The following is a 20,242-nucleotide window of genomic DNA, read 5'->3' as shown; positions in this document are numbered from 1 at the left end:
TAGTTCATTGACACTGCAGCCAAACACTGGCCAAACTACATACATAGTAGTACAGGCATGGGATAGCATGGGATGTGTAAGCATTAAATCAGTATGCGTAAACATTGAAGGTATGTATGTGATTAGTTTTTCAGCAAGTAGCACAACGCCGTTGAAAGCAGATTAGAAATACACGTCGGTCCTCTTGGTTGGAAAAGAGGGTGGGTTCTCTGCGTTGAATACAGAGTGATCCGCACTCAAAATAGTGGGTGCGTCGACAGTTGATGTTGATGGTACACATGCGAGGAACAAGCAAAACTGGAAAAAAAAGCAAGAAACTCAATCGAGAAAGATCTAGCCTCTACGCGACATCCCATAGCTCCTCTAAAGCGCAACAAAACTTTGTACCAGAGAATAAGTATTGGAGCACACAAGAATAGATAGTACATACCTTCCCGCACGCTACGCTAGCACTTAATGCGTATTGACTGACACCAATTTTCTCGTCAACATAAGCGTCGGCGAAATCGTCCTTACCGCGAGCCATAGCGCCTACGAATACAGCCAAGTTCTTGGCTGGTTTACGATCAGAACCTAGAAGGAATTGTCAATGGATGCAAATCTTGCGTGTATTCGAAACAAACCTGCGGGTGGATCAAACAGGGTGGGAAGGTATGTTGAAAGTTTTTGAAGGGGAGCATCTCCAGAAAGTGCTATGTATTCAAATAAGCGGATAGCGCAAGTTAATTTGACAATGACGAACTGATTTTGTAAGTGTCAGGGGGGAAATGGTCTACAACAGGATTCTGTCGATTTCGGTGACACATGAGAAAATCAGGAATCAGCCTCCATGAACAACGCAGGAATTATGACTCACTTTGACAACTTTTAGTAGCTTTTCAGAACCTTGGACACCCCTGATAGATAATTTATGCAGAAGTTGAACTATTTCTGATTAGTATGGTATCCGCGAGAATCAGATCGATCAACTTACCCATCAAGCCGCTGAACCGCTTGAATGTTCTCGGAATCCTCACATGAGGATTGACCTCGATGAGAACACCCTTGGCTGTGTGGATGTAGACTTGGAGTAGGCCAGCCTTGTTGAGCGGTGAATCAAGAAGGGTGAGGAGACACTGTAGAATAATGAATCAGTGAAATAGAATGCTGGGAATGGTTGAAAAACAGACTTGATGAGTGATATCGGGCCTAGCATCAGCGATGTCCCGACCGGTTTTGGCCAAAATACCTTGATGGTCATCGCAGTTCAAGAGGGTGTACTTGACTTCACCGTCCTTGCCTTTTTTGCCGTTGGATTTTGAGCTTGATGAGATACGATACGCTTCGAGGCAAGCTTGTTCAAGAACGACGAAAAGCCGCCTGGGTACCGATGAAGAGGTGATACCTGCACCATTGGCAGCGGGACCCCGAGGAACATGAGCCGTGGCAGGAAGGAGATGAGGATTGGAGAGATTGGGAAGATTAGGATTGACTGTGATACTGAATGCCTGAGCTCGAGGGTTGAGTGATTTGGTGGGAAGCGGTTTGGTGGGCCGGTCCATCGTGGTCGTTGTTAAAAGAGTGTTTTGGTCGGTGTTTATAGCTTCTTCTTCTTGAACTGTCATCTCTATGTCCTCGTATTCACTTCCACTGCCACTCGGACTTCTCTGTCTCCTTCTTAGTGCTGGCCTCTCTCCAGGCGTAGATTTTGGCCTTGGAGGCGGGTCTACCCTGCCGCTACTGTTCGCCTTACGAGCAGATTGTAATGCAGAACGCAAGTCATCTGAATCACTCGTGGTACCAGAGTGTCGTCGTCGTCGAGGAACAGTAGGAGTAGGGGATGATAGCTGGGCCATTTTGGTAGGGAAGAAAGTAAATGGACGTGGTAAGAACTTAAAAAATGAATGTACGCCTTTTTACACAAAACTCCATGTAGAAATTCTTACCAAAACTTTGTTTCTTACTGCTTTCCTGATTTCCGTTCACAAGCTATTTTCAATTCATTGCCTACGTTTTGCTTGATTAGAATCGTCGGAAGTACGCATTTCCATCTCTTAGATAAGATATGCGGGAAAAGACATCCTTCAACGCCACTAGAACTCATTCAACTGAGCCGGTCATCGCTCTGACTTGGTTAGCGCTACTCTTTTAGTTTCCATTCCACCTATCCTGGTCCATATGCATCTCACGAATATTGTTATCGGTAAAATTTTGCCCCGTGCTATCTCCAAAGAAGTTCTTCTCCTAGCAATCCTCTGAGAACATTCCTGCAGTATCACGATGTTAGTCCAACCACAACCAGAGCTTTTCATTGGCAGTTTCTTAAGTTGATTTCGGGGCCAGAGATGAGTGAACAGACCTAGAACAGTCATAATTTCTTTTATTTCGAACTCAATTTTTGTCCATTTTATTTAAATACACAAATAAATCGTTTTTATCCGCCTGCCTAGCTCAATCGGATAGAGCGTCAGACTTTTAAGAGCGGGTTAATCTGAAGGCTGCGAGTTCGACCCTCGCGGTGGGCTAACAACATTTTTTAAGCCGCTGCGGAGCTGCTGTAAGTCTGATCCGGCCTTTTTTTGTGTGGAACGGATTGAAAAGGACAGTGGTTCTGTAAAGTAAGAGGATTCAAGGCACTGGCACGGTTCCCACTTAAGTAGGACTAAATCACAGCTCAGATCAACCCTCCCCTCATCTCTTCTTCCTCTCCCGACTTGCGCGCTCCACGGAGCAATCTTTTTCCTGACGCTGCCGCATACATGGTGGCCCCTGGTGGCCCTTGCAAGAATGAATTCAACTTGACAATGACGCAGTCATTGTACGAACACAATAATTCTCCAGGCAATCGAAATGCATGCCCAATCAGGTCATTTTGGAAAATCCGTTCTCAAAAGTTTTCCCGGTCCGAATTTTCGACCCTGTTGTTGACAGTTGTCGACCCGGTCCAACATTTGAATGAAGACTTGGACTCATTGAATATTGAAGACTCACGCAAGCCCGAGAAAAACATGAAAACAGTTTCGGCTTTCATGTACATATACTAATATGTCACTATATTGGACCTCTCCGTGCCCTTGTCTTCCAATAGTGAGTAATAACTCCTTTGAGTTTGAATACAATAATTGACACCGTTTTAACCACAAAGCTCTCGGCGCGTCGCTCTTTTCTTAGGTTTGTCAACATCTTGCACTTGTGCGCTATTCTCTCTCTCTCTCTTTCAAACTACAATGAGCGACCTCAAGCTCTCGGTTGGTGCTTTAGTGAGCCTGATCATTATGCAGTGCTATGAATAAATATACTCAACATTTTCATGCAGCTTGTAAGCGGATGGATGTCATTCATGAGCTTTGGTTTGGTTCTTGCTTTTGGTGAGTGTCCACTCGCGACGATTACTGACGATGTCTAACATTGGTTTCAGGATGGCAATACTTCTTGCAATTCTACAATGACCGGGTGCTCTATAAAACAATTGTAACGACCTGTCTACTCTTATGTCTGGGAGACACAATTGTTTCCGGTATGTACATGCAGTTCCTGACCGTTGACTGTCCGAGCCCCAATTTCATCCCCGATATCCAGGACTATGGTGTTATCGGTGGTCGTCGACATATTTTGGTGGTATGGCACTGTTATTCCACAACTCCTTCCGTTGTCTGATGCTCTTATTTTTTTTGGAGACGACTCGGCTTTGCTCGCGACTCCGCAGTGAGCATTTTCCTTGCTCAAAAATACTAACAAACACTCACCCCGATCTTGCAGGGAGGCCATAGCTACATTGTGGTTTTTGTGAGCTCAGAGGTCTGGGCTACGGTTCTGTCCTGATTCTTATCTTCAATAGCCCTACGGCGACGTTCCTTGTACAAATCTGGTTCGCGAGCCGGATATGGATGATTTCGATGAGGAAAAATGTGTTGCTTCCAACGCTGATAGCACTACTAGCTTCCGCATCCTGGGGTAAAATTCGTGTATCATTATGCGAGAGTTTTTTTTACCAGCTCACATCTAGCGATCGCCTTGTGGATGTTTTCCAAACTCATCAAACATCATTCGACGTTAATCGATGACTCGAAACTCGTATTGTACGTACCTTCCGTAATTAAGTTTTTCCGAATCCTTGAGGACTCATTGATTCTTGTCAGCCCTGTTGGCTATGCATGGCTTGGAGGTGACATGTAAGATCTCATTCGCTCATTGTAAAACACCGAATTTGCATTCACGCATATACCAGCGTTGCGGATATGTGCATTTTTGGTGGTCTCGCTTACTACACCGAAATTCGTTCCCGGAAGCAACGAAAGCATCATATCCTCTCACCAAAGTAAGAAATATGATCTTGTCCTATATGGATACTCAGCTTACTGCCTGTGTTCTACAGGAGCCTATGGATTGTTACCTGCCGGATGATTGAATGCAATGTTCTACCACTCCTTTGTCAAATTGTTCTTGTTATCCTCTTCAAAACGAATGTCGGATCCTACTATAGCACGTATACATCCTTCCTTTTAGATCGAGAAACTAATTTTTGTTACGTTGCCACAGTACTTTCTGATATGACTATTGCCAAAGTATGTCTATTCGTGCCCATTTATACACGGTCCAATCCTAAATTATACATTACGTGCAGGTCTATACTTTTTCATTGCTTGTATCTCGTGCGTGGAAAAAATCGTCCCCTCTTTCCGCTCGACTCTGATAACGGTTCGCAGTGAACGCGCGGACGCCTATTGTAGAAGCTATATCCCAAGCTGCTGTCACAGGCCAACAAAGGTCGGATCCTATCACATTCACCCGATCGACAATTAATGCTACGGCAGTGCAAGTACGGTGCGTTCTTGATATTCTATATATAAAAGACTGAGATTATTGACGATGATGTCTGCAGACAAGACGTACATGTTGTACATGATGATAGTGACGCTAGCCCGATCTCGCCGTACGATAAGATAGAGATGGAGAACGAGTCGGAGTATGAGGTTGGAAAAGGTACTCTTGTGGATGAGTATCACGATGGTATTCATCGTCATGTCGGTTCAGTGTAAATATTTTTGCCTCCACAGATGTCAGCGGATGTTGTAGCACAAATAGATACCCAGGACAAGATATTTGATGTTGTTGTGAAATGGAAATGGATCGAGCCGTCATTGAGTGTTCTATCGAAGTGGAAAAGTTCCTGCTATGTACACTTTAAGAGGAAAGATATAAACAAAGACAAAAATTAAAAATACAATTCCTTCTAGCCGACTTGAACGACTGACCTCGTCATTTGCAATGATACTAGTGACGCGCTCTACCAACTGAGCTAAGAAGGACTGTAAATGTGGAATGATTAGCATCAAAGTATCTGATGTGGAATCGGTGATAAAGAATTTGAGCGGCGAGCGCCTATCTATCCCATTTACTGTAGGATACTATCCTCTTCTGCAACTCTTCTGTGTGTTAAATGGGCGGCCGTTCTGTCCTTCTCACTTCGAACCTACCCCAACTACAAAATCTGATCAAACGGGATCCTACCTCCTATAAGGATGAATTTCTCCAGCAATGGAACCATTACAACAGCATACGGCTGATTTTCCATTTGAATCCAGACGAACATGCTCAACACTTCAGAGAACTAGTTGCGTTCATCGCCCAGGTCGCCACTTGTTACCCAAAAGAGACCGCAGAGCTTCCTTCGCAAATCTCTACCATCCTGCTGGACAGCTATGGCATGCTTTCGCCTGATACACGGAAAGCATTGATTTCCACCATGGTACTGTTGAGAAACAAAAATGTCATAACGTCCATCGAGTAAGCCCAGACTTGGTATTCTTTACTGAATCTACTCTAATCTGTAATTCAAGACTCCTTCGAACACTTTTTCCTCTCCTTCCTCGTACCACCTCATCTTCTCTACGGTCTAACATCCGCAAAACCATACTTTCCGATATTCGAACAGCCAACATTCGAGCAAAGAACCATAAACTGAATCGTGCAATTCAGGCTATGCTCTTCGGTATGGTCGAAAACGGTTTGGACGACGTTGCGAATTTTGGCAACAAAGGGAAGCAGAAGGAAGTCAATAAAGGAATACACTTCGGTACATCAGATAAAACGGCAGGGAGGGGAGAAGATGCAATGTGGGCTGTGATCTTGACCAAAGAACTCTGGCGGAAGGGCATCTGGTGAGTGTCTTATCAAAAGCGTTCAACGGAAACATGACTTTAGCTCATCCGTGATGGTGAAAGGAATGATGTAAAGCCAGTCTCCATCGTCGCTATCGGGTGCTTGCATCCAGTCCTCAAAGTTCAGAGTGCATCAATCCACTTCTTTCTTGGAGATGATGACGAAAAGGAAGATAGCGACGACGAGGAGGAAGAGGTTCGTCGAAATTCTATTCGTTTGATTTATTCTGTATCCATATGCATTTGATTAGGAAGTTGATGTACGTGCGCTCCACCATCGTCGTGAAATCAACAAAAAGTCTCGTAGTGGCGACAAAAAACTACAGAAGAAGCTCAATGTCGCCAAAAAGAAAAAACATGGAAAACCCGACACCTCTCGGTCCCGGGCAAATTTTCCAGCTCTGCAATTGTTGAATGATCCTCAGACGTTTGCCGAAAAATTGTTTACTATCTTGGATCGTTACGACAAACGATTTACTCTCGACCACAAAATTCTAATCATGCAAATCCTTGCCCGTGTTATATCTGCGCATACGCTCTTCGTCATGCCTTTCTACTCGTACATTCAAAAATGGCTCGCTCCGAAACAACTGAGGGTGCCGTCGATACTGGTCGCACTAGCCCAATCTGTACATGCGCTTATACCACCGCAGACGTTGAAACCAGTTGTCCTCAAGCTTGCGAATGAATTTGTGCATCCAGGAGTTGGAAGTGAAGTCATAGCAGCTGGAATAAATGCGATCACGGAGATTTGTAGGCGACAACCGTTGGTTATGGGACCTAGAGATGAAGACGAGGACGACGTGATGAGAAAGCAGAAGGAACATGGGCAGAAAAATATGGATACAAAGGACGGTGCTGAAAATCAACTCGAAGCTCTGAAGCTCGAACATTTAGAGAAAGAAAAGGCGGAAATCCGTAAGCTGGGGATAGACGATGCTGACGGAAAGAGACCCAGTGACAAGGATGTCGATCTACGGCCTCTATTGAATGATCTAATTGAGTATAGGAAGAGCAAAGACAAAACAGTCATCGCAGCCTCTCGAGGGTTGTTGCATCTTTATCGAGAGACTCACCCGGAGTTCTTGAAGAAACGAGAACGAGTTCGTTTCACTTACTCTATGTGCGATAAATTTTCTGATCCCTCTGTTCACACAGGGCAAAGAAGCCAGTATCAATATGAAGACTGCTGTTGCTCGCAATCTCCCCTACGGCCACTCAGCTAATGCTGCTGTTGATATTGAAGGCCTTTCTGTACGTTCATGTTTAGTGATAGCTTCTTTTACATACTCACCGTCTTCACTTTGATGTAGCTTCTGGAGAGTCACTTCCAACAACTCCGGGAAGAAGAAAATGGACACGACGATGCAGATTCGGGAGAGGATAATAACGAAGCTGGTTGGGACGGTTGGGATATCGAGTCAGATTCTGACTCGGAATCCGATTCGGAGGATGGGTGGCAAGATGTGTCCAGTGACAGTGATGGCGATATCGAGCTCAGCGATAGCGAAAATGAAAACGGAGAACAAAGGGAGCGGAATAAAAACAAAGGAAAGGAGACAGAGCGGCAGGAGAGGCGTCGGGAGAAGAAGGAAAAGCGGGAGAAACAGAGAGCCAAGGAGGAAGCAGTCAAGAGCGGGCGAGGAATCAACGGAGAGATAGACAATGACGAAGTGGATGAAAATGAGTACGGATTCAGCGGTGATGACCAGGACAAAATGGACATTGATACAGAGGAGAAGACGGAAACGAGAAATTTTGACCAAGATGCATCAACTCTCGCCACAACCAAGGTTTGTCTGCAATTGGTGACACCCGATTGTGAAATTGAAATTATTTTCTCCTTTCTAGATTCTCACTCCAGCCGACTTCAAATTGCTCTCTGACCTCCAGATTCAAGCAGCTCAAAAATCTGTTGATATAGGCGGTGGAAATCGCGCGAAACGAAAGCTCGCGGCGCTTGAAGCTGGACGCAAATCTCAAAACATTTCCGACGATCCATCAGCTTCCTTTATCTCCGAGAACGATATCCTTGGGCCGCGTAAAAAAGCCAAGGCTGATTATGCTGAACGGATGGCTTCAATACAAAAAGGAAGGGAGGGTCGCGAGAAGTTTGGTTCCCGCAAAGGCAAAAAGACAAAGGATGCTCCCAGTAGCTCTACAAACAGGGAAAAAGCGAGGAATAAGCCGATCATGATGATCCTGAGCAGTGGCTCTGTTCGGGGAAAGAAGAAGGCAAGTTTGAGAGAAAAGCAACAAAAACTGCGGGCACACATTGAGAAGGGGAAAAGAGCGAAAAAGTAGATAAATGAAACCCACGTACCCTCTCTTCCTAGCTCTTCCTCAGTCTATCTTTCCATCCGTCGATGACATGCCTCATAATGTAGCTTACGACCACATTAAATGTGTGCCCGCCTAGCTCAATCGGATAGAGCGTCAGACTTTTACGGCGGGGAATCTGAAGGCTGCGAGTTCGACCCTCGCGGTGGGCTATGAGAGATTTTTAGTTAGTATCTTTTCGATATTAATAATTGTCCCTCTTTTGTTAAATGTCGGTAATCGCGCTACAAAGGTGAAGAATACATATGCACTCCATACAACACGATCGACATTAGTATTTCTACAATATACGCAGCTAAAACCACTTGGCAGGTTGCAATCCAATCTTTTTCAGTATGTCCTTCATGTTAGTAGTGACAAATGCACCCAAGGCAGTCGATCCTTGCAACTTGACTGGGACGCCGACCACTTCGTACCTAGAGGAGTGGGATGAATGAAAAGCTCTTTCTTTAGGAAGAATTCTCACTGATAGCTAGGCTTTCCATCGATCACGACCTCCAAATTCAGTGTTGGTCGTTCAGGTTTTCTGGTATCAACCTCTATTGATGACCACTTGTAATTTCCTTCAGGAATGTACTTGATCACTCGCTCTTTGGGGACCTCTTCAATAACAAATTCTGTTTCTGTTTTTTCAACGTTCTGCTCATTGGCCGATTCAGAAGAGGTAGGAGGAACTTGCACCGAAGATTCTGTAGATACTGGGATTCCGTCTGATTGGACTACAGTAGCTTCATCAGAAGGGATAGCAGGCAGACTCTCGGGGGCGGGAATAGGTGCATCCACGGAAGGCGCTTCTTTCACTACCTTTCTGGTGAAGGTCTCGGCGCTTTGCATGCTGAGTGTATGATAGATCGGGATGTAGAACATGCTCAACGGGCTGAAAATATACACCAGTGTAAATATATATATGACCAGGTATCGACAATGAAACAGACCTTGTGGAAAATTCGGTGACCGCAAAACTTGATTGGGTTGGGGCAGCGAATTCAATAGCAGCAAACTCATGTCGGTCGCCAGTAATCACAAACACATTCGGGACACTGTACATAGCGTTCAAGATAGTCTGCTTTTCGTTCACGAACCCGGCCCATGAATCGTATTGCGCGTCATGACCCCAGAGCGAGGTGAACGGGACAGAAGACACAATGAATTTAAATGTGGCGGTACTGTTCGTCTATGATAGAATGAGGTACGGGCTGAAGGATGTTACAAAGCACGCACTTTTCCCAGCCAATCAAGCAATCTGGTCAGTTGTTCTTCACCTAGCATTGTCTTCTCCTCTGAAGGGTCGGTTGGGAATGAGCGATATCTTCGAGTGTCCATCACAAAAAATGCCACATCGCCGTAGTGGAAGTCATAGTAGTATGGGGTATGATCGAGCGACTTGGTTGATTGAGGGGGTGAGGGATTTCCGTTGGCGTTATAGATTTGGAAAGCATCTGAGGCGCTGGGATACGGCAGTGTCGAATCGTTACCGGCGCCTGAGAAGTTGTTGATGATTTCATGATCGTCATAGGTATGGAACATCGCTAGGACAATACTTTTAAAATGCCTATCTATTCTAAACGATTAGGAACGTACGAAGTCTTTCGTATATTTTTCTGAAGCTTGAGCTCTGGTAATTTCTTCGGTAAAGGCGCCGGTAGCTCTCTTTGTGGTTTCCGAAGTAGATAGGGACATCGGCGTAAATGAAATCGCCCAGGAAAAGTAAGAAAGATGGCGGAAGCGTCGTAGGTACATTCAGAGCCTCCTCCGAATTGGGAGTGCCGGTATCGTTACGGTCAGTAGTCGAATTCACGGCCCTAATAGCTGGTGATGAGGGGAACAGGTACTCTGCAAGAAGGTCAAAACCTTTAATTCTACGGCGTTGCAGGGGAGCGTAAGGGAAATTTGGAAGTATGCAAGAAGATGCCACAAAGCGAAAATGTGTTCCACCAGGGAGATGAGGATCAGGGAAGGTACGAAATGCCAAAGGGGAACCCGGGTAAGCAAGGAAGGAAGCGTTGGCACCGACGAGTGCGTCTGGTTACATGATTAATATTAAAGAAAGTGGGATCGATAAAGAAACTCACATTCGTACTTGGTGCTGGGCCAGAGACTCGATAGCGTCACGGTGTCAGCCCAGTCATTTTCCTGTGACAAATTCAGAATTTCCCCCTTGTTCCATGCTGCATTCGGTTTTGATTCTCTCCAAATGAGTTGAATCGTTTCATTGAGGTTGGGGTATCTGACGAGTATCTTTGCGCTCTTATCTGATACTGCTCCCATTCTAGAGAACACAACGTCGCTTGCATGATCGAAATAGGGAGAAACGCAGAAATCAAGGAATGCAAGCATTATCAAGGAATTTATGACAATATTGGTCCATCGAATAATTCGCGAAGGGGTCCTGAGGGAGAAAAGAACTGCTGCTGCAGGATTGACATTGCCCCGAGCTGGTTTAGATGAGAGGTTGGCAGATAACAGATATAAGGAGAGCAACGCTGGAATAGCAGATTGTAGCAGCGGAGAGGGGATCTTTATTATATTTGAAAAGGTATTCTAATGCTTGAGTTGAATTAGACCTACCACTCTAAGAAAGAGAAATGAAGCAACTCTAAATGCGGTAGCAAGTATAGATGAGATGGACGTCATTCGGAGAGGGGTGTAACGCGAGGTAACGCGCGACGCGTACCGTAACGAGCGTCACAAGTGCCTGATTCGGACCTTTTCGGCCGGGATGGGTCTTCAACGTTGAACATCGAACCTTCGAAGAATTGTGAATACAAAGCAATTATTCACACATGTTACCATTTGAAAAAAGAACAAACTGCAACACATAGACATAGATATAAATCATAAATACAGCATAGATTTAATGGTATCAATATCATAGATAGAAAGGTATTCCGTAGACAACAGGTGCTGCTCCGGTAAGGTACTTGAGCTTGCAGGAATTTCTGGATTCCGCGACGGCCTGTACCACCGACATGGGGGTTGGGCGCTCGGGTGAAGATTGATTCTTGATTGCCTCCAAGGACAAGTTCAACTTTTCGAACACTGACTGGGAGAAAGTATCGATGTCTTTGTCTGTAACATCCCACAAATTCGCAACCAGCGTGGGACTGACCAAAGAAAGTTAGTTGATGGAAAGGATATCAACAGCAGCGACCGAGACTAACCATCCAGCTAACATATAGTTCAACGGCGTGCCCACTCGATCAAAGTCGCCCATATCCCGGAGTGCACCGGAAGAACAACCCCAAAGCATTACAGCCGCACATCTGGGTAAACTCCTCAATCTATGCGAGCGCACGTACTGTTCAGCTCCTCCATGTCCGAAGTACCTTGGGATATAAATCAGCTCCAAGTGTCACGTATTGAGCTGGGAAGAAGCCTTACACTACGAGATCTTTTGTTCGAAGCGCATTAAGAACTTGGAGTTCACTTGGGGCACGCCCCGAGATGCCCTGCCATCCAGCCTTCTCCATCTTTTTCAGCCAGGGCTTAAATCGCTCCTCTGTTCGTTCCAAATCACCGCTGGGATTTATGATATAGTAAGCATTTGTGGGATCGCAGACCGCGCGATCGACCGTGTTCGATGAGCTACCCAATTCCGATTGTCGAAGGCGTGCAAACTGAACGCGATCAAGGAGGAATGAAATACTGGGAATGCGGCTGACGCTTCTTCCTCGTAGGATCGGGATGTTTTCCCAAGATAAACCTTGAACATTCTTGTCCAAAACCAAGAATAAATGCTCGTCATGATGATCACGTTCGTTGTACCCAAACGCTCCTGTACGGCCATGTCCAACGCTTTTCAACTTTTCGGCATGCTCCTGCATAACGGATCGTAAATCGACAACCACTTGGTCAATGTCAATTTCTGCGATAGCAACAGGAACGCCATGGAACTGATACAGGTCGAGAATAAAATATACCAGATCTTCCAGTTCCTCATCTCGACAATCCGGGGATAAAGTTGAGAAACATTCAATCAAGCTGTCGTCCAAGGTGACTCGATTGGGTGTCCAGCTTTCGGAAGGCATCTTCTTGTGACCTATAGCTCGTTCTTTCGTCTTCCTATCTTGCAACCTAAGACCGCGCTGAAAGACTCTATCAAACTGGATACGCAAGTTGCTGATTGCATGGAGGGATAAATGGGGATTTGCTGACAAAATTGTCTGTAGAGAGGAATCGTCATTGACCCGAGGTGAGAAGTCAATGTATACATACCTTGAACGCTCCCAGCCAGCAAAACTCAATATTTTCCAGTAATTCGCGGAGACGACTGTCCAATGCTCCTCGCTCCTTCCACCATTTGGATCTAGCAGCCGGATCATGTCGAATAGACGCAGCAATCTTAGTCGTTTCATTGCTCGAGGCTACTATCTCATTCATCTCTTTAAGCGCATCCTCAAAGGTAAGGTGTTCGTCAGCTGCATCTTCTCTTCTACCTTTCAATGGAATACAAAAAACAAGAGGTTCGGCCTGGCATCCGCCACGTTGACGAGATATAAACATCGTGTTTTTGTCCTCGGTCACGGAGATATGAACAACTGTCCAATGTCGGGGAAGCTCGGAAACCATGGAGGAAGCGAAGGTCTCTTCGTTCATGGAATACGATTGATGCCTCTTTCTAACGCTCTCCCAATAGTCCCTGAGCGAACTTTCGTCAAGTTCATCAGAGTCGTTCAAAGCAGTCTTTGCTTCATTGAGCAGTGGGACACCGGAATCAGAGAGATCAGAGAGCTTGGGCCATGCTAACTCTTCGTGACGAGGGATTAAAGGAAATTTGTTAACGATAGCTTCCAGCATTTCACTGCGTAAAGTCAGTGACGATGAAGCGTCTGAAGGTGTGTTAGTACTTGATTAGCTGGCAACTCCACAGAGCTTACCTAGAAGACCAGCAGCAAGTAGCGGCGTTTTTGCATCAAATTTCCCCAATGAGGCCTGGAAGGTTTTGATTATCGCAATGGACATGGCAGACTCTCGGATGTCTGGCGCATAACCCTTCTGACCCAAGGCACCCAGGTAAGACCAGAACAATTTCTCCGCATGCTCCAGATTCTTGGCAATATCCACTGAAGTGGGAGATACGGAGACACTAAGGTTGTTCGAGCCTGCTGAAAGGGCGATTGCTGAAATAGGCGTAAGCTTTCCCGCGATAGCATGAAATTGGAAGTGACACCCACTAGTCTCTCCAATTGAACTCAGAAACATGTCAGTCCGACTTAATTGATACACATTATGAAGAGCTAATCTCGCAGTGACGCCTCTTTGTCGCGACTAAAATGAAACATGAAACACATGAAATGTCAAATCACAGGAGAGCACACCTGAATAGTGAACGTTGAAGGTAAAGAGCCGATTTTATCGAGTAAGATTGTACATATTTCTACCTGTTCACCGCGCAGTAACCAGACTGACGAGAATGTTAAAAGTTGAAAAGTATGAAAGAGTAAACTGTGCTAACCATAACGGCACAGTACTTGAGCCAATAGCTCGGGGAAAAGGGTGTCAGAGAGTTGACTGGTTCCTACAGATAAACGAGGACTAAAATCAAGATTAGCAGGAAAAATTAGCGTAAGTGGAATCGTCATAATACCCGAATTCGACACCGTCCAATAGCCTGAAAGTTTGGTCTACTCTTTCTATTACTTTGATGGCATCTTCATAATGCTTCTGAGCCTCAATCACCATGGAATCCCTTTGGTCCAAGTCACCCTTTAATCGATGAAGTTCGGCCAGATCAGCGTGAACATCTCCGTCGCCGTTAATCACGCATAGCTCGATTTCCTTGAATTGTCCGGATCCTTCCGCGATCAAGCCTTGGAATATTTTAGCTTCAACATTCTTGACCATCGCACGACACATTCCAGAGGGGGCGTTCACCGAGGCAGCGAGCTCCTTCGCTTGTTCTGCAAAGTACTGTGCTTCTCTAGGAGAACCCCGCTCTAGATATGCGTGAAAAAGGGAAAATAATGCATTGAGAAGGCCCTCTCCTATCCGCCATTCTAAGCCTGTAGACAGAATTCGACGTTGTGAAAAATCACCAATCCGACGGGAAGTAGATGGCGGTTGGGTTTGTGAAGAAATGGAGTGCAATGGAGTGCCAGACTTGGACAGTGCGTTCTTCATAGACGAAATGTCGAATGGATCGGACTCCTCTGTCTCCGTGGAATTAGATTTCGGCGCTGGCGGTTGAAAGCGTCCTAGAGACTCAAATGCCCGATTCCATAAACGAAGTGCTTTCAATAAACCATCAAATGAGCCAGAAATATTGTTCTTATAGTAGTCAGAATGACTTCCTTCAGTTGACAAATTCACTTACCGACATGCATTGTATTGAAGAAAAGACTTCGTATGCAAGGGCGGTTTTCTCAATTTGGACTACGTGGGTCTGAATTTTCTCCATCGCAGACGCTTGCTTATTTGGTAACTGCGAGCGGTTGACTAGCAGAAATCCCTCCTGATAGAATTTGATGCTGTATGTGGCCCAATTTGAGCCTTTGCACTGAGTCGAGAAATTGAAATCGTACCTCTGTTTTACGTCCGCGTCAGCAGCACAAGATGCGGCAAAACTTAAGAAGAAGCGCGCACGGGCATCATCAGAGGCTTGGCTGCTTCGTGCGGCAGTCAAAGCCTGATTCAACACTTTCTTCGCTCGCTTTCCCTTTCCAAGCCTGAGATACTCTAAAGCGAGCTCAGAGGAAGACAATATATAATCTATTCATGGCTTTCAGCGACTCCGTTCGAAAGGAATTAAACTTACAGTCGCTATTTTCCCGAGAATGAAATTCGGCAAGTTTTCTGAGCACGTCAAGAATATTGATTTTGGGAAGCGTTAAGGACAACATGCCCGAAATATGAGCACATAATTCTGCAAAGCGTTCAATGGAAAAATTCCGACCAGGGCAAAATATAATTCATACGGAGCAAATTCATTAGAGCCTCTATAGAGTCAACTGAGAACGTTAACGACGAGAAATCTAGTGGGATGCTTCCTGAAATAACGAGGTTAATCAAGGCTTATCATGTACGACGAAGAAACCCACGTGTTTCATCCTTACGCTTAAAAGGCGTCTTCGTGAGCTTTCCTTTGGGTGGTGGTGCTACTTTACCCTTTGATTTCCCCGCACTTGAGGTAGTGACTTTAGATGACTTCTTGACACCTCTACTGTCTTTGGGAATGGAGGTTTGTTTATCGCTGGTTGTCGAGAGCATAGTACGAAGGATGGTACAAGCAGATTCCGTATGTTTACTTGCCAATGAAACCTGGTGAGGACTTGAACGACGGTGCGCGTGCAGCGCAAGCCACAGATGTATTGAAGCATAATATTCGAAACGATAGCGAACTAGATGTTCGTCCTTTCCAAAGCTCTAAATCTCGATGTCAATGGAATGGAATGATTAAGGAAAGAGTGGTAACCTTCGAATTATACAACACTTGTGCAGCCTCTTCAGCACTTTTCACTCCCAGCCAACTGTCTTCCGGCTCAACTAGTGAAAAATGGTATCGAAATTCTAGAGCTTTGGCAAACACCCGAAGTGACCGTATGGGCATGCTTTCTTGTCGATATATATGTAGAATTTCCTTCAACAGAACGGGTAGAACTTCTCGAGCACCCTCTTTCGACCGGGACATTTCAAGACTTTGCACTTGCCATTCCATGAGGATACCCATCACGGATGTACCTATATTGCTGTGCAGTTCCGTCGACTTCAAAGATACATCGGCTGCTGACAACATCAACTCATATGTTCCAAGACGAGTTAATTTTTCGATAACGCCACGAAGCTCCTTCACTGTCGGCGAAATGCCAATGATTTCACCGAACGAAACCTTGTCCACGTTTTCAAATGCTGAGTAAGGAAAATAACGAACGCTCTTGACAAAGCTATCGAACGCTGGCTGTGTGGGGTATGTCAAGCAATTAATGGGAAAACATTGAAGTATACTTACTCTCCGATCGCCAATCTTCATGAAACATACTGCCAGTAACTGAAATCTACGCCAAAGCTGCTCTTTCAACGGTAGCCAAGAATTCGTCTTTGCGTCAGGTATATCTACTTCGCCTTTGGATCCTTTATCGCGCTCAACGAGGGCAGCTGTCCCGAGGCGGCACCCTTCTTTGAGAAAGGGTATTGCAGAACTATATCTTCCCGCTTGATAGAGCGTACCTCCGATGTTATAAAACGCACCGGAAGTACAGCGAATGAATTCGGAGCGTTCTGGACATCGTGAGGTAAGGACCTTGGGCGATGAAAGAGTAAGATGATCCTGATCTCTAGATAACGATAGTATATCCACCGCCTTTGCGAGAAGATCGTAGACCCTGTTGTAGGTCCGAGGATCCAACAAATCAAGACTATTACGGGCAAGTTCGAAGACTGTATCCAACATGTGTGTTAGATAATCTGAATCGTGATGGGAATCGGTCTATACCATTAATGAGACGAAGACCATAGAAGATATGGGAATGTAATTCACTCACTGTTCGTATCACATTCTCGTATAAACCAATCACGACCTCTAATAGCCGTGAGCACTCCTCTCTCACTTCCTTGCCCGTGGACTGCTCTGCTAGAACATCCAAGGAGGCCCTTCGAACCCTTCCTAAAGCTCGATTGGCCTTTCCTGCAATGCGCAGAATATCCTTATTACAAACTCCATCCTGCATCGACAGTGCAAAAAGGTTTGTGATCAAGGGATCAATAGCTCCTGCTTCGCTGGGAAATAAGGCATTCCTGACGTCTCGGAACAGTAAAATCACTGAGTCGTCGTTTTGCTTTGATTGTTCCAGGACTGCGAGGAGTTGGGCAAACGCAGCGCATAGTCGCGTCCCTTGCCGTATCATGTCCCTATCTTCGCAAAGAGTATGGGGGCTGTCAGCTGAAGCGCTAGGAGGGGAGCTCTGGCCCATCACCTGCGCAATTTTTTGCAAAATTCGCACATCGTTTGTCTAACGGAACGTGAGTAGTGAGCGTTAGAATTATAGATTGAAAACTTTCTACATACTTTGGAGGCATACCCGATCCAATTTTCGCAATAAGAGGTAAACCCATTTCCAGATACGAATGTATCTTTGTCTGCACGAGCCTCACAAATCGTGTAGAGCGCAAGGAATGCAGACGACACAGTATAAGCTGCGTCGGATACGGAATGCCGATTGGAAGAGCCGGTAAGCGCGCTAGCGACCTTACATGTTTGATCCCAAAGGCTCTCTGGGTTTTCTATAGTACCCACAGACGTATGCGCCAAACATCGTAGAGCGTACATACGGATTTGGAAAAGATCATTCGGTGGAATATCTGACGCTGAGACCTTCATCAGCACAGAATAGACCTTCGTGAGGGTAGAATCCAATTGCTTGTCAGATAGTCCGGACGAAGAAAAGACGGGGATCCATTCGATTAACGAAGAATAATTTGGTAGGTCTTTGCATAAGCTGAGACGACGGGTGTAACTTAGAATTATGATTGCATATGACAAATATGTGGAAACAAGTGTCGCTAGCACTGTGTTCATCTCCGACTGGTTCGAGACACGCGGTATTGAGAGTAAGTGAGTTGCATGCACCCCCATGAGACCACATATCGGGGAGTGTGAACTTGTAAGGGCTGCTAATGCTAAATCGAACTACAGTTCCACGCGTGTTACTATTATTCAGCAGGTGTGAGAATGAAGGACGTACCAATTCCAGCGCCACCAGCTTGACCATAATGCTCATCGCTGCTCTTTCAACGTTCAAGTCGCCCTTCGAGGCACTTCTCAAGAGAGCCAAATATCGAGCTGCGGTTGAACTCGCTTCAAGAGCCGTGGTTGACTGTGACTTTGACTGGTGCTCAGCATCCAAAGATTTCTTCCACCCGCTCTGCGCAATGGCAGAAAGTTGCTGCGACGCGCTGTTAATCTTTCTCATCGCTTCAAGCCTTTGCTCCGGGGTACACAAAGCCTTCTGTTTTCCCTTTCTCTTCGTAAGATCTTCAATATTTAATGTTTCGGCGAGTTGGGTAGCAAGCGTGTCCGGGTCAGAAATTGGACTGGGAAGGGGTCGAGGATGGATGGCATGCTTCCGAATGTTACTTGTGGTCGTGTGTGTTGTTTTACGAATACGGGAGGTAGACGGGACTGGCATAAGTATTTGAACAGTGGGTGAACAACTGCAAGATCGTTCAACTTTTGAAGAGCGCGTGTGAGTCACGTGGTCGTCGATGAAAGCACTAGTAGTAGTACAGGGGTCTTGTCGGAGCCATCATGTCCTCATCTAAAGAAGATTTACGCGTGTCTATAGAGACCATGAGCGATTGGTCCCACATCAAAGCAAATTGCGCTCAAGCAGCAAAGACCTCGCTCGCGAAAGAGCTTGTATTGGCAGGTTTATCAGAAAGCAGCGCTCTCTCTCAACATTTGGACCAGGTAGGTCTTTGATGACTTTTGCAGGTGTTGTAATACTCATAGCTCAAGTTCATACAAAACACATTTCGACTAGCCCAGCCCAATCTACGCGTAAATGGGCAGAGCTTCGATGAACGCGTTGAAGATGGTTGACGGTTTTCAAAATTTATGTCACAGTCATACTTACTTTTTCCCTTCAATATAGATATAGAACCTTTTGATGAGGCTCTAGACAGACATGTTTGGTCGCTACATGATCAAAGACTCGGGCTTCATAAGACAATTGCTACGAGTCGCCGAACTGAACCTTGGAAGATTGAGAAGACTCTGTTGGGTTCATTAGAACAGAACCACAAGCTTGATGGTCTGGAATCCGAATTCAATGATTCCCAGGAGAATTTGACCATGGACATTGATGGAATCGAAGGTGGGTGAAGACATCTTGAACAACGTCTACATGACTCATTGAATAACGAAAGATTTACAACCGGAAGTTGAAGACGCTTTGCTACAAACTACTGCTTGGGCCCAAGAGCTATCACAGGTAGGTTGTTCATCGAATCTCATTCTCTTGAATCCTAATATGATTATCGTAGTCTATTCCCAACCAGACAGAACGAACCGCACGTCTACAAAATGTGACTACTGAACTGAAACGGAGATAGCCAATTGCGCGACTGAATGCACAGAAATAAAAATCGTAAAACCCCTTACTACTGGTCATATGGTCTACCAATATCATTGTTATAATCATTCAATATAGACTCTGGAGGCAACGATTGCAGGTCATCTGATACTTTTAGAATGGTTCTTAAGCTGTATGACTGTACCTGTCGTCAGTTCCTTCTTCTCCATCTATTCCCATGTCGCTTGCTTCTCGTTCCGCCCTTCGTCTCAACAACGTCGCCCAGCGGGTGCCGCAGCTCAGCCGCCATCTTCATTTCAAGAACATTAACGGGGGATTGCAAAGCATTGTAGCGCCGGGTCATGTACACGAAGGGGGAGTGAGTACTCCATTTGAATTCGTCGTACTTCGCGATGTTGACCGTGCTGTTCTTCAGCATCTGCCTTTCTCTTACCGGAGAAAGCCAGCTTTCTTCGGGAAATTCGCCGCATTTTGCACAGCTGGGTTCACCATTCCTTTCGCTGCAGTACTGTACGTCAATCATTATATGTGTCTTGATACGCTAAATCTAAACTAGGCCCCAGGTATAAGAGAGCGCCGCAAGTTTAAACGACATAGATCAGGTTCAATCAGCTCGTCTATATCGTCTTGCCCAAATCTTGTAAATTTTACATCTGAAACTAAGCTACTGTTCGATCCTGAAGGTGACTTCGAGCATGAGGCTGTCAAAAGGTGAACTGAAGAAGAGTGAACCCG

The 20,242-nt window shown here is 45.4% G+C and overlaps 6 protein-coding genes and 3 non-coding genes across 9 annotated transcripts; 5 read left to right on the top strand and 4 right to left on the bottom strand.

Annotated features, from left to right (window-relative positions):
- Window positions 1–340: 340 nt before the first annotated feature.
- C8R40DRAFT_1039424 (Alpha/beta knot methyltransferase) lies at window positions 341–1,835 on the bottom strand (the record flags this gene model as incomplete). Its single annotated transcript, XM_046223836.1, has 7 exons — window positions 341–379; window positions 431–555; window positions 624–692; window positions 743–785; window positions 857–924; window positions 974–1,115; window positions 1,170–1,835. The coding sequence occupies 7 exons, from the start codon at window positions 1,833–1,835 to the stop codon at window positions 341–343; spliced, it is 1,152 nt and encodes a 383-aa protein (XP_046088872.1).
- A 584-nt stretch (window positions 1,836–2,419) lies between these two features.
- On the top strand, window positions 2,420–2,504 carry C8R40DRAFT_t73. Its single transcript has one exon. It is a non-coding gene; the product is annotated as a tRNA-Lys (tRNA).
- Window positions 2,505–2,781: 277 nt separating this feature from the next.
- C8R40DRAFT_863452 (uncharacterized protein) lies at window positions 2,782–5,177 on the top strand. The gene is made up of 16 exons (XM_046236484.1): window positions 2,782–3,066; window positions 3,125–3,239; window positions 3,296–3,347; window positions 3,398–3,496; window positions 3,559–3,597; window positions 3,657–3,684; window positions 3,739–3,765; window positions 3,818–3,933; window positions 3,986–4,058; window positions 4,119–4,151; window positions 4,208–4,297; window positions 4,355–4,461; window positions 4,519–4,544; window positions 4,604–4,631; window positions 4,686–4,803; window positions 4,867–5,177. Exons 2-16 carry the CDS (start codon window positions 3,207–3,209, stop codon window positions 4,883–4,885), a joined length of 888 nt encoding a protein of 295 aa, XP_046088871.1. The 5' UTR covers window positions 2,782–3,066; window positions 3,125–3,206; the 3' UTR covers window positions 4,886–5,177.
- Window positions 5,178–5,206: 29 nt separating this feature from the next.
- Window positions 5,207–5,288, bottom strand: C8R40DRAFT_t69. The gene has a single exon. It is a non-coding gene; the product is annotated as a tRNA-Thr (tRNA).
- Window positions 5,289–5,377: 89 nt separating this feature from the next.
- Window positions 5,378–8,588, top strand: C8R40DRAFT_1263617 (SDA1-domain-containing protein). The gene is made up of 7 exons (XM_046233871.1): window positions 5,378–5,766; window positions 5,820–6,140; window positions 6,204–6,336; window positions 6,392–7,243; window positions 7,299–7,394; window positions 7,454–7,933; window positions 7,992–8,588. Exons 1-7 carry the CDS (start codon window positions 5,420–5,422, stop codon window positions 8,442–8,444), a joined length of 2,682 nt encoding a protein of 893 aa, XP_046088870.1. The 5' UTR covers window positions 5,378–5,419; the 3' UTR covers window positions 8,445–8,588.
- C8R40DRAFT_t74 lies at window positions 8,550–8,632 on the top strand. Its single transcript has one exon. It is a non-coding gene; the product is annotated as a tRNA-Lys (tRNA).
- Window positions 8,633–8,775: 143 nt separating this feature from the next.
- On the bottom strand, window positions 8,776–11,114 carry C8R40DRAFT_1167839 (PhoD-like phosphatase-domain-containing protein; the record flags this gene model as incomplete). Its single annotated transcript, XM_046231094.1, has 7 exons — window positions 8,776–8,896; window positions 8,947–9,357; window positions 9,416–9,654; window positions 9,702–10,009; window positions 10,062–10,502; window positions 10,553–10,997; window positions 11,049–11,114. The coding sequence occupies 7 exons, from the start codon at window positions 11,112–11,114 to the stop codon at window positions 8,776–8,778; spliced, it is 2,031 nt and encodes a 676-aa protein (XP_046088869.1).
- Window positions 11,115–11,349: 235 nt separating this feature from the next.
- On the bottom strand, window positions 11,350–18,601 carry C8R40DRAFT_1039124 (peptidase family C50-domain-containing protein; the record flags this gene model as incomplete). The annotated part of the gene is given in 19 exon segments (XM_046223802.1): window positions 11,350–11,584; window positions 11,642–11,806; window positions 11,862–12,643; window positions 12,696–13,309; window positions 13,358–13,600; window positions 13,655–13,748; window positions 13,799–13,884; window positions 13,936–14,015; window positions 14,068–14,747; window positions 14,794–14,947; window positions 15,002–15,188; window positions 15,235–15,342; window positions 15,395–15,490; window positions 15,506–15,842; window positions 15,892–16,374; window positions 16,426–16,880; window positions 16,954–17,425; window positions 17,482–18,102; window positions 18,158–18,601. The coding sequence occupies 19 exon segments, from the start codon at window positions 18,599–18,601 to the stop codon at window positions 11,350–11,352; spliced, it is 6,336 nt and encodes a 2,111-aa protein (XP_046088868.1).
- Window positions 18,602–18,720: 119 nt separating this feature from the next.
- C8R40DRAFT_1039062 (uncharacterized protein) lies at window positions 18,721–19,526 on the top strand (the record flags this gene model as incomplete). The annotated part of the gene is made up of 5 exons (XM_046223796.1): window positions 18,721–18,882; window positions 18,931–19,009; window positions 19,067–19,288; window positions 19,362–19,405; window positions 19,458–19,526. 5 exons carry the CDS (start codon window positions 18,721–18,723, stop codon window positions 19,524–19,526), a joined length of 576 nt encoding a protein of 191 aa, XP_046088867.1.
- Between the last annotated feature and the right edge of the window lie 716 nt (window positions 19,527–20,242).

Source organism: Lentinula edodes (assembly GCF_021015755.1).
Source record: "Lentinula edodes strain Le(Bin) 0899 ss11 chromosome Unknown C8R40scaffold_8, whole genome shotgun sequence".
NCBI lineage: Eukaryota > Fungi > Basidiomycota > Agaricomycetes > Agaricales > Omphalotaceae > Lentinula > Lentinula edodes.
Note: the sequence above shows the minus strand (reverse complement) of the source record. Positions and strands in the feature narration are given on the sequence as shown.

What these genes read in the sequence shown, in the direction of transcription:
- C8R40DRAFT_1263617 (XM_046233871.1), top strand. Translation starts at nt 5,420, where the DNA reads ATGGGCGGCCGTTCTGTCCTTCTCACTTCGAACCTACCCCAACTACAA. An exon ending in AATGTCATAACGTCCATCGA is followed by an intron (nt 5,767 to 5,819) that starts GTAAGCCCAGAC and finishes CTGTAATTCAAG; the next exon opens with ACTCCTTCGAACACTTTTTC. An exon ending in CTCTGGCGGAAGGGCATCTG is followed by an intron (nt 6,141 to 6,203) that starts GTGAGTGTCTTA and finishes TGATGGTGAAAG; the next exon opens with GAATGATGTAAAGCCAGTCT.
- C8R40DRAFT_863452 (XM_046236484.1), top strand. Translation starts at nt 3,207, where the DNA reads ATGAGCGACCTCAAGCTCTCGGTTGGTGCTTTA. An exon ending in GATGACTCGAAACTCGTATT is followed by an intron (nt 4,059 to 4,118) that starts GTACGTACCTTC and finishes GATTCTTGTCAG; the next exon opens with CCCTGTTGGCTATGCATGGC. An exon ending in CATCATATCCTCTCACCAAA is followed by an intron (nt 4,298 to 4,354) that starts GTAAGAAATATG and finishes TGTGTTCTACAG; the next exon opens with GAGCCTATGGATTGTTACCT.